Raw genomic sequence first — 12,489 nt, 5'->3', positions numbered from 1 at the left:
ATGAGAATTTAGAAGTTCATCACTACATTTTTCTCCCTTACACTTTTTGTCTTTCTGACCACAAGTGACCCAGAATTGGCTCGATGGCCTTGTCCCTGTGATGTCTTCATGGCACAATGACTGTTTCCCACACGAAGCATGAGAAAGCTAACATGAGCCCTCGAAGAAGACACACGTGCAGGCCAAACCCAGCAGATACACACTGTGTCTCTAGTGGACTCACTGGAAAATCTGAGAGACCAGGCCAGGGGTTCTTGATGAAACCATAGCAGGGGAGGAGGTATGAAAAATGCGAGACTCTGCACAGTGACAAAATAAATTGCTTTAATGGGAGGCTTCCTGAGAGGGCTGCCAGCCAGCTAGTGCCCTGCCCTCAGATTTCTTGGAGGATCCGCTGGCTGAGGCCCAGACCCACAGGAAGCTAGGGCATCATGCTGCCGACATGTCCCACCCCTCTAGAGATCCAGAGGTGTGTCTTGACATCAGGAGAGTAGAGCTAGCTGGCAGTCTGTCCAAAGTATGCCATCCCTGTGGCCGGAGGGGTGGTGAAGAGATTCATTTCCCACTGTGGGCGGTTTCCCACGGTGGGGGTGGGTGGGTGGGGGGACAAGTTACTCTTGGAATTTCAACTCTGACCTTTACAAAGAAAAGTGATAGAACACTTTAGTATTATATACAGGGTGGGGGTAGATACCTGGAAGGGAAATTGCACTTAATTACAATAGTTTATAGTTTACACCCATTGGACAAATTTACTTCTTTAGAAGAAATCTTGAGATCATCTGGGACGGGAGAGGGGTTCTGTCAGTATTTACAGGGTCTGGCTCAGTTCAATAGCACACATCCTCCTCGGTCCTCCTCGTCTCATCTCAGTAACAGATTCAAGTTTTTTTTTGCATCAGTTTGTTCGATGAAGGGTCGCAGCGGGGACGCCACCGTTTTCTCACGTCCTGTTGCACCATTTTGCACCAGCCACCTCTGGGAGAGACGAGAGTACTTGGCATCTCGCGAGAGGCCTCGTGACAATACTGCAGAGAAGGGAAGCTAGGCTTCGGGCAGGCCGCACCGCTAGAGAGCAGGTTGTTCAAGGTGCCTGCAGGGTGTCGGGTAAGCAGGGCCCTCTCCTGGGCTCCCTGGTGCTCGGCAGGTCACTGGGTCTTTCTTTCTATGACAGCTGCCCAGGGAGACTTGATGGTGTGGAAAATGGGGTCCTTGTTGCTGCACACAAAGTGAGTTGGTTATGTAGGCATCACCAGGCTTGTAGTGGACACTGCAGAGGAAGAGAGAGAGAGGGGAGAAAGAAAGAGCTTAGCTGTGTGCATGCAGGCCATCAGTTTAGCTTCTCCAAGGTGGCGGACACCCAACTCAGTTAGCAAAGTGCCTGGAGGTTGGGGGGCTGGAATGGGGTGCATCGTGGTTGCTGAAGCATGGTCCCCTGAGGAAAGCTGTCCTGGGCACTTCTGAGGAAAGAAGCGGATGGCTGGAGACCCTGACATTGTCCCGATCTGCCGACCTTCCCTCTGAAGTGGGGTTTTGTGAGAACGACATTTGTACAGTGCTCAGGGAGATCACAAAGCAGCAGGGTGGTGAGCTCTAGGCCTCTTGTGGAAGTCTCTTCCTAAAACCTCTAAGAGCATGGTGCCCTAGACCACTACTTCCCAAACTTGGATGAACAACCAGGACAAGGATGCTGCTAAAGCATAGATCCATTTCTGGTTCTTAGGCCTGGGTTAGGCCTAGGACTTTGCATTCGCAGTTTAAAAATTATTGGCCTTTATTTATCTGTGTGTGCATGCACTCCCCGTGCACGTGTGGAGGTCAGAGGACAACCTGCACCAGTCAGTTCTCCCCTTCCACTGTGTGAGTTCCATGATCAAACTCAGGCTGATGGGCTTGGCGGCAAGCTCCTTCACCGGCTGAGCCGCCCTACCTGCCCCAGGAGTGCGCATTTCTAAGAACTCCTCGGGCTCTGTTGACACTGCTGATCTCCCAGAAGCAGCAGGGCCATAAAGCAAGTGAGGAAATTTCCACCAGGGCGAGGGCTTTGGAAAGCCTAAGAACTTTCAAGGGGGCCAGGCGGTGGTGGCGCACGCCTTTAATCCCAGCACTCGGGAGACAGAGCCAGGCGGATCTCTGTGAGTTCGAGGCCAGCCTGGGCTACCAAGTGAGTTCCAGGAAAGGCGCAAAGCTACACAGAGAAACCCTGTCTCGAAAAACAAAACAAAACAAAAAAAGAACTTTCAAGGGTTGTTCCCATTAGGAAACGACACCAGAGGCCTGCAAAAAGAAGTCACGGGCTGACCGGTGTTTGCTGCCACACATCTGGGTGGGCCAGGGAAGGCGGCCCCAGAGTGTCTGGAGCCACCCTCTGGGAGGAGCCACAGGACCCACGTGAGGCAGCCTCCCCTTCCGGAGCTCAGGGCTTCCCTGGGATGATTTCAGGAAAGCACGGAACTCCTTCCAGAGTCCCGCTTGCTCTCCTTCTCACCCCTTCGCTTTTGTTAGCACCGAAGGTTTTCCTTTCAGCCTGGTGGACCGTTCTCTCAGGATGCTCCCTTCAAACAGACATGCATCACACTCCGTGAACTCGTGGAAACACAGGCCTATCACCCCATTCTTTTCTTACTAATCAGTGCTCTCAACGATCACCCCCATGAGGTCATCGCAACATCATGACAGATTTTTTTTTTTTTTTTTTTTTTAAAGCAAGGTTCAGAGTGAGCTGGGATGGTCCAATGGTTCAGAACCAGGAAGCCTGGAGCCAGCACCTCGGGTTGCTTTTGGGTGACCTCCAGCATGTGTCAGGGGCTGAGAGCATTCTTCCTACTTAGCCTTTGTTCTCAGTCAAACAGCTCTTGGAGCTTCAGTTTCTTCCTCCACAGAAGGGAAGCTATGGCGGGCTTGGCCACACGAGTGCAGGTGAAGCTGCCTCAGAGGTGTCTGCATGGTCGTTATTAATAATGTCCAGCGCCGGCCCCTTCCCTCGCTTCACGCTGCTCTTGAGGGCTCGTAAGAGTGGGCCTGAGCTATGCATTTGTGTGCGGAGCTGGTTTTCTGGTCCTCCTACATTCTTGAGGCCTTGGTCAGGATCTTCTGATACCCTTTGCCTCCTCCTCTTGCCTCTGGCCAACCCCCACTCTCAGGCCCTCCCCTTTTCCTTCCAATTTTCAGATTTCAGGTGGAAGAGAGAGAAAATGGCTTGTGACCTCGCAGGTTTCAATAGAAGAGCAAACAAGAGGGGGAGATAAGGAGACGCCAGTGAGATTCTATGACCTGTCATTAGGGATGGGCTTCCCAGCTATCAGATGTTTGCTCACATAATAAAATGGTGGCAGAGCCCTAAATGTTGTCAAGGGAACTGGAATTATTTGCTCCCCTCAAAGTCTAAACATAAACATCTGATAAGGGGTACACTGGGGTCCTAGCACACCCAGTCCCATGGGGGGCCTGGCCCAGAGGACCATTCTGTGACCCTCTGTCGGAAAGGTGTGGTAGCCAAGGCCTTCACCCTCAGACGATTTGTTACATAATGGTGGTAGCTAATGCATACTAAAGTCCCATTGTGTGCCGACACTATATTTAGGGCTTTGCACACACAACCTTCTATCATCGATTTTTTTAAACATTTATTTATTGCAAGCGTGCAGACATTCACAAGCCACAGCTTGTGTGTGGAGGTCCAAGGACACCTTGCAAAGGTCAATTCTCCCTTTCTGCCATGTGGGTGCTGGGGATCTACTCAGGTCACTGGTCTCTGCCTACTGAGCCATCTTGATGGCCTCCAACTACCCTTCGAGGTAGGTGGCTGTTATTTATTCATTTAACCCATTACTGAGTGCCTGCTATGTGTCCGGGGCACGCAGCTGTGAGCAGCACTGGCCTGTAATTTCACACAGTTTACATTCTAGTGAGTTTGAACAATATGCCACTAAACATCACATTATATCCTAAGTCACCACCTTGTAGGTGGAGATAAATACTCTTAGAAAACAAGCCTGGTAAGTTAGGCTGACTTGAGGGAAAGGGGGAAATCATTTAGAGAGGTAGTGACATCTGAATTGAATTAAATGTAGGAACAGCATGTAAAGCCCCACAAATTGTGTTCCAGGCAGAAGAGGCCAAATGCACAATACTGAGTGTGGTCACTTGCTGGCTGTTGTGAGTCCCTGGTTCCACTAAAGCCCAGTGAGCAAAGGAGGAGCAGAAGATCAGCGCCTTGTTGCCACAGAAAGCTACTGGGGAGTTTTGACAGGGGAAGGACATGCTGGCTTTGTCTCTTGAAGAGATCCTCTGGCTGCTGCAATGAGACCACAGTGTCGTGTCCAAGAGTAGAGGCAGGAGTCAAGGGCCATTGAAAGAAATCAGCTGGAGACGACAAGAGACGCCTGAGCTTGGGCTAAGATGGTGCCCACGGGAGTGGTGAGGAGTGTCAGATTTAGGATTTGTTCTAAAGGACTCCTAGTAGAACGCAACTGATGGGCAGGATGTGGAGTATGGAGAAAAGAATTAAGGTCTCTCGTAAGAAAGGAGGGCAGGGGGTTTAGAAAGGGAACTGCAAAACAAAGAAGTAATCCAGGTAAGGAGAAGTGGGGGCAAATGAAGAGTTCCTACTTTAGGTGGCCTCAATTTGAGAGGTGTGCTGCACATATTAGGCATGCATGCATCTCACTAAAGATAACACTGTCACCACACCTTCAGTGGGCAGGACTGCCTTGGAGAGAGATCACAGGTGCCATCAGTATATGCACTTGGCCCAAAGTCATGGCGTTGGTGGTGTGAGCATTGATAAGAGGCCAAAGAGTGATGACCCCCCCCCTCCCAGTGCTCCAATGTTGAGAAGATAAGATACCAGCTAAGGGCAGAAGTACTGAGTGCTGCAGGATGAGATGGTACCCAAAACCCAAGGGGCAAAGGAGGGAGTGATGGGCTGTATAAGATATGGTACATGAAAGCAGCCACTGGATCCACAACATGGAGGGGGTAGTGATCTGGACATACTGGAGTATGAGGCTAGAAGCCATCCTCCACTGGTCTCAAGACTGATTTGGAAGTAAGGGAAGAGAGAAGATTGGTGATAACAAACAGCCCACTTCTATTGTTAATTTCCGTCAGGTTAATGTAGCTCTATTCAGGGAAAATATTCATTACATTTACAGTTTTAGAGATGTGGGAACTACAGTCTACTTTGACGATAAGTAAAATGCACAAGGACTTACAATCACAAAGCTTGCACACTTAATCGTGAGGAAAGATCATCGCCTCGGGGCTAGAGAGATAGCTCAGAGGTTAACTGCAATTGCTGCTCTCACAAAGGACTAGAGTTCAGTTCCCAGTACCCGTATGGCACTCATAACCATCTATAACTCCAGTCACAGGGAGATTAGCACCTCTTTCTGGTCTCCGTGGGCACTACCTGTGCATGGTGCAGAGACACACAGGCAAAACCCTAATACACATAAAACAAAAATAGATGCACCTTTATAAAAAAAAATCTGGGTGAGACTATAGGGGGAAATAAATGTTCTTGATCATTTATAAACCTCTTTCTCATACTCAGGAGACATCCAGGGTCACTAGCAGGAGAAACCAGATGTGACCCCGCTTCCATGGACTGGTGGCTCCCTTGGGTCAAACACAGAGGGACACATTCTACTGGGGTCTTCTTGCAGTCAGTCCTCATGATGATCCCACAAGAGATTTCACTGTATATAGAAGGAAACTGAGGCTTGGCATACTCCCTGAGGGCATATGGGTAGAAGGCAGTAGAATCTTGAGTCTGGATCTGGCCAACTCCCAGGCTTAGCACCCCTAGCCACCAGACCACTTTGCCTCCCTCACCCCAAAATGGAGAGGGTTTGACGAGAAGGGACAGCTGTAGAGAACTCCCAAGGAAGCAGCCCACCTTCCCTTGCCAGCACCTCTGGGGGCTTCTCTTGACCTCTCCATGAACTAGGAAGTCAAGGAGCGGGTAGAGAGAGCTATGGGAGCAGGAGTCCGCTCACAGCCTGCACACCCTGGATGTGACGGGAGCCGTCACTTGTGTAGTCTCTGCTACATAGGAGCTCAGACACAAACCCTCTCAGAACAGAATTCACAACGCTCAGGAGGTGAAGAGGAAGAGACAGACCCTCGGGAAAGGGCAGGTGGCAGAAGCTGGCAGGAGCTAGAGAAGGAAGGACTCTTGGCAGCCAAGGATTCCTGAAACTCCGTCCTGGAGGACCCCAGGGCAGGTCTGTAGTAGCAACAGTAAGTATTAGAATGAGACAGCTACAAGCTCACAGTCTAGATTTAACCTTATACATGCACAACCCTGCATGGTTATTACGGTGCTTAAGCATGCACAGCTATCAGAAGCCAAGTATGGTGGCACGTGCCTGTACACAGCACTTGGGGAGCAGAGGAAGGAAGATGGCTATAAAATTCATGCCAGACTTGTCAGTACAGCAACTTCCAAGGCAGCCAAAGATCCTTCCTCTTGGATCTAGGTTCCTCATCACGCTTCCCTTTCTGCGAACACATACGCATGCTCTCTCCCATCTTCCAGGAGAACAGCAATTAGTTCAGAGACCACCCAAAGCACTGGAACCATCATCTCAAAATAAATAAATAAATAAATAAATAAACTAATTAATTAATTAATTAATTAAAAAAGAAAGAAAGAGATCTTGGGGGTAAGTGCTGTAGAGTTATAATTGTGTGAAATTATTCATCTCCTTCTTCCTCTTTGACCCTTAGTTTTCTACATAAAAACATCTACCTTGCAGAAGGAGTAGGCGGGCTGGCTAGACAATACATGGTAGAACAGCAGCTTGAATGTTTGTTGGAAATTGGAGGTACTAAAAAGTACCAGTTCTGCATCCATTCACTCTTTTATCTACCCATCCATCCATCCATCTGTCTATCCATCCACTCACTGAACATTCACCATGGCCCAAGCATTTGGCAAAACACAAAAGGCTTGGGTACTCCTGAACCACTTGCTTTTTTTGCTAGAAGGTGGGAGAGAGAAAGTACCCATCTGTTAGCAGCGAGGGAAACGGTGATCTAGAGTCTGCACCCAGGATGATGAACCTTCGGCAGAGATGGCCATAGTCTAGAGATATGTTGCTGCCAGGGCCTCCTATGACCACATATCGACCAGACACTGAGGTGGATGCTGGAAAAGGCATAAGGGGAGACAATGGCCTCATGAGGGAGCACAGACAGAAGAAGAAATATAGAGGGAGCTTCCCTCTGCACCTGACTATGCCCCTGACACCCTGTTAGGCACTTGTGAGACAGGGTAGGGCTTCCCCATTTATACAACAAGCAAAAGTCTTAGTGGGAAAACACTGCCCAAGCCTGCACAGCAGGAGCCGGTAGAGTCAAAATTAACTCAGGTGTCCTGGCTTTTCCTACCACTATACAATACCTGTAGGACAGCACTGTCCAGGGTATATCTCCATGACCCAGGCATGGCATGCCCTAGTTGCTGGTTCCACACACACATCAGCACATGGACTGTTCTGAGAAGCCTTCCCAGCAGGCTCTGTTTAACCTAGCAGTTCTTGTAACATGCTTGACCAAGGACCCATCCTCTCCCACATATCTCACATGCCCTAACCCCTAGCAATGGTTCTGAAACCATCTCTCTCCTTCTATATTCCTTCTTCTGCCAGTGCTCCTTTACAGGACCACTGTCTCCTCATGAAGAACAACACTTTAACACGAAGAAGGAAGAAAAGCCGCCCAAGTCCCTGGTGCTTCAGGAACAGGGAAGGTGCAGACCATCGTCCCTTCAGTCTGTCCTTTTCCTTCCTTCCTTCCTTCCTTCCTTCCTTCCTTCCTTCCTTCCTTCCTTCCTTCCTTCCTTCTGCTTTGGCTTGAAGGAAGTTTTCTGTTTGGAATGAAGCACACATGTTTAATTTCTACTCTGGTTCCTAACCACTTACAACAACAAAAGCATTGATGATGACTATGGGCATTTTCAAGAGAGAGGGGTTTAAACAGAAACAGGATTTGGAGTCAAAGACTGAAGTCTGAGGGCTAAGTTCATCTGCATGACCTTGGGTAGGTCACTTTCCATTCTGGGTTTCAGTTGATGTCTCTGAACTTAGAAGATGACAACTGGTTGAAAATGATGAGATAATGTTCACCATAGAGAGGTATAAACCATAAAGCCATTACATTTTTCTTTTGAGACAATGCTCCTCCTGTCTCAGCCTGCTGTGTCCTGCTATTACAAGCATGGTACCATCATGCCCACCTGAGTATTTTTTAAAAATTCTTATTAGTATAATAAACATCTTCAACGTTGCAGAGATGAGGGTCTGGTCACTAATGGGATGTCCTGGAATATAGAGACAACTTCATAATAGGTCAAGGAAGCTGCTCATGCAACTTCAAGGTTGACTAGCCACTCTGCCCAGTGGAGGGCAGAAGCCACGTGGGGGCCGATGGCAGCATCTCTGGGAGCTTCTTGAAGCAGGTTAAAAGACTATTTCCTGGATCCAGAGGACTCGTTTCAACAAGCAAGCATCAAAGTCAATGTGGGAAAGACAGGGATAATTAATCACTGCCCTGTCTAGGGCTGCCCAAGCGGTAGATGGATTGATAAACCTTTAAAAGAGGAAGGTATTCCCAAGGAGGGCTGCTGCGCCTGGCTGCCCCCTGACTGAGATTGGTGAGCACAGATAAATGTTTTCCCTGATGGCTACAAGGAGTGGGAAATGGCACGGGAGTCAGGAGTCGAAGGGCAGGGCAACGGAAGGTTGTCTTTTAATCTTCTATTGGATGAGAGAAGAGTGGCAGAGAGGGTCCCACACACCTCTCCTACTTCCAATTCTGGAGCCCAGTGACCCAAGCTATGTGTTTAGCGTCCGAGATATGCCAGGCACTCAATACACAGGACCTCGCCACATCCTTGAAACAAGCAGAAGGTACCACTGTCGTTTTCAAGATGAAGAAATGAAAGCTCAAAGGAACCAGTAGAACGTGCCCTACTTCACTCTAGGGCAGTGGTTCCCAACCTTCCTAATGCTGCGGCGACCCTTGACTACAGTTCATGTTGTGGTAACCCCGAACCATAAAATCATTTCATTACTACCTCGTAACTGCGCTTTTGCTACTGTTATGAATGGTGATATAAATATCTGAGACACAGGATATCTGATATGCGATCCCATTGAAAGGGTCATTCAACTCCCAAAGAGGTCGTGACCCACAGGTTGAGAACCACTGCTCTAGGGCCAGATGAAGATGAGGCAAGGAAAGAGTCAAGACTCCTGAGCCCATAAAAGAACGCAATCAGACGCTTATAACAGTGGGTGAGGTGTGACTTACAGGGCTCAGGGGTGGGGTGGGGGGAGACGATCAACAAGATTAAACCTTGATGAGTGCTTCTGACATGAAGTTCAAGGTTGTCGCCTCCTTATCTAGCAATCGATGGAGGCCAAACAGTTCCCACAGTACACAGATCCTGGCTGCTGAAAGGTCTTATTGTGTTACTCTGGAATCCGCAACTGTGTTCAGACATCTTGTCCTGTTTACTAGTTTTTGGTGTCCCATCCAGCTGTCTGAGCTACAGCCCTCCCTATTGGCTGATTATCTTTATTACTCCATCACCTCTTTGGGAGGTGGGAATTACTCATCCTCTGGGGTGATGACTAAGCTGCCGGATCTCCCCTCTTTCTGTGCACCAGGAAGTTGAATTTAAGCTTCTAAATAAGTCATCAAATGGGCACAGACCTCTGAAAGAGTCACACTGTCTACTGGGGAGCCCCCAAAGGGTTAGCACAATTAGATTAGTCCTTGGGCTTCCAGTGTCTGGGGGTGGTACGGGCCCTAGACCAAGAGAATCAGTCCCAAGACCCCCAATTCACTTTTCTCTTTGCAAAGCTGGCCACTCAATAGACATCCTGACCTTCCCATCCCATCCTGGAAAAACCCTTTCCATGGATCATCAACCATCCCAGTCAGGAATGCTCAATTCCTGTGTCTAACAGCGCTATGTCAGCCAGACTCCAGTGACCCATCCAACTTCAGACTTCACTTAGTGCTCTTGTTGGGGAGCAATAAGTCCTTTTGGCCCGTGGCCCATCTGCTTTGCCCTCTGACCTCAGGGATTCTCTTTAGCAGGTAACTGAAGAAGAATCTCCTGGGAATGAAACCACGGCTGAGTATATACTCACTCCTTTGGTACCTTGACAGTCTGAGTCATCACATGCACACACACACACACACACACACACACACACACACACACACACACACCCTGGCCCCATCCTGTTGGCATTACCTGTTTACTGGAAGACATGCTGGTGAGGGTATTGATGCTACCGGTATCTGTGACCACCATCGCAGATGGAAACCGGGAGGTGTGGGAATACTGAGGGGGTTCCTGTTTATGTGCATACACTGGAGAGACAAAGAGAAGACAAACTCAGTATACACACACAGCCACAATACCGCCATAAGCCACACTGTCACTCCCATGTCTCCTATGGAGAAATCCTGGTTCTTTAATCAAGGTATATAATCTTGGCTTGGTCTCCTCTCTTGTAAAATAAGGGTGATATCTATTGTAGGAAAATAATCATATTTAGACTGCTTTGAACTAAATATATAGCCTTGTGCACACTTCTGTTTCCCTGACTTTGGGTGAAATGCTAAGAGCCTAAGCATTAACAAGTGACCTTGTGCATATGGAGTACACCGGCTGGCCAACACGAAGCATCTGCCCAGGGTGTGCTTACTGTTTCTGCCACAATTCAAACTCCAGGTTTCCTCTCAGAGTGGTAGACTGATGAACAAGAGTAATTAGATGCAAGTGTAATTAACTGTATAATTCTGGGCTATGCCAGTTCCACTACAATGATACCAAAGCCTTATGATGTCACAGAAATAAGAAGGATAAACAAAAGGAGACTTGACTCAATAAGACCTCCAGGAGCACATGACTTGATATTTAGTTGTTTTAGTACTTGCCCACCACATCTGGAACCTTGTGACTCATGTTGGTTATCTTTAAGAATCATGTGGATCCTAGGTCACCCGACTAATGAAAACATGTGGATGCTTGGCCACGAGGGAGGGACCAGCATGTTCCCAAAACACGGACCCTACCAAGCAGGCCTCCCGTATGAAATGGAGGTGAAGGTCACTGGCTGCTGGTTATTTCCTGGTCTAGCCCCCTGGACTCTCACTTCATGGCGAGTCAGGTCTTCTGGGTCTGAACAACCCCATGGGTCATGGTGAGCACCGTGATACTGTCCCACCCAGGCCTTGAGGTGAGGAGGGAGCATACTGCCAGACTCTAGAGGAAGAAGAGGGAGGCACATGTGGGTCCCAGACTCGGCTGCAGGCTGTGGCAGAGTTTTAAAAGCCAAAGAGATGTGATAGGAATGCGAGGTGCTGTTTAGAAACCAGCCCTGCAGGCCTGAGTCAGGCTTGAGTCCCTAGGAAAGAAGGCTCAACTTCAGACCTGTCGCTCGTCAGCGGCAGCTGGAGGAACGGCTCAGATCCCCTTTGCCCTCCTTGCCTCTTAAGAGTGACTTAGTAAACACACTTGCGTTTCTGCAAGGCTTTATGCTTGTGAAAGGCAGGTCACCCTGATTTTTACTTCATGTTCATAATTACCCCATAAGCACACTATTCCTGTTTTATGCATGAAGAAAATGAGATTCGGAGTAGCCAGTGGCTACATAGTTGTTTAAGACTAGTCTAGACTGGATACTTCCTGAAGCAGGCAAGATGTCCACTTCCACTTCCATAATGTCTTCCTTAACTTGAAAATTGGGGCTATAGCCAGGCTTGGCCAGAATAGTGGATGCCTGAGATCAGGATGGAAGGTGGGGTTATGTAAATGTAGGGAGGCATAAAAGCCGAATGTGGGGACCCTCTGTGCAAAGGGCAGAGGCTCTGGGCTCCTTGACTTGGTAGAGGACAGGTAATACTTTCCATGTCAGTTGATGGCTTTAGTTTGTTGGGTTTTTATGTTGTGTATATGCTCACGTATGTGTGGGTGTACATGTATATATGGGGGGGGGTGCCTGCCTGCATGCATGTGTATATAGGCCAGAGGGTGATCTTAGTTATTGCTCCCCTGGTATGATTCATGTTGTTTCTTTGTGACAGAATCTTTCACTGGCCCGAACTCACCAAGTATGCTCAGCTATTGTCTAGTGAGCCCCAGGGATCTACCTGTCCCCACTCCCCAGAGCTGGGATTGTAGGCACATGTCACTATACACAGACTTTTCACTTGGGTTATGGAGATCCAAGCTCAGGTTCTCATGCTTGTTCAGCAAGCGCTTTGCTGACTGAGCGATCTCTCTAGCCCTTGTCTGTTTTGTCCCCAATGCCAGGGATTGAACTCAGGGCCTCATGCCAGGTAGGTGAGTGCTCTAGCACCGAGCTATTATCTCCACCCCAAGCTTCATGGTTTTCGATTAGAGATTTCCGGAGTGTGTAGGCTATGGGCACTTCAGACTCCAGAGAATCCATCTGTTTC

At 48.6% G+C, this 12,489-nt stretch overlaps 1 protein-coding gene across 4 annotated transcripts in view; it reads right to left on the bottom strand.

The window, feature by feature from the left end:
* Nucleotides 1-302: 302 nt before the first annotated feature.
* The window catches only part of Hnf1b (HNF1 homeobox B), a 54,374-nt gene continuing 42,187 nt past the window's right edge, over nucleotides 303-12,489 (bottom strand). For all 4 annotated transcript variants that reach the window (XM_028890575.2, XM_037201019.1, XM_028890574.2 and 1 more), the window contains exons 8-9: nucleotides 10,277-10,395; nucleotides 303-1,270 (exon numbers count right to left, since the gene is read on the bottom strand). In XM_028890575.2, coding sequence (XP_028746408.1) covers nucleotides 1,250-1,270; nucleotides 10,277-10,395 — 140 coding nt within the window. In that variant the 3' untranslated portion in view covers nucleotides 303-1,249. The remainder of the gene's footprint in view (nucleotides 1,271-10,276; nucleotides 10,396-12,489) is intronic.

Source organism: Peromyscus leucopus, chromosome 8b (genome assembly GCF_004664715.2).
Source record: "Peromyscus leucopus breed LL Stock chromosome 8b, UCI_PerLeu_2.1, whole genome shotgun sequence".
NCBI classification, from domain to species: domain Eukaryota; kingdom Metazoa; phylum Chordata; class Mammalia; order Rodentia; family Cricetidae; genus Peromyscus; species Peromyscus leucopus.
Note: the sequence above shows the minus strand (reverse complement) of the source record. Positions and strands in the feature narration are given on the sequence as shown.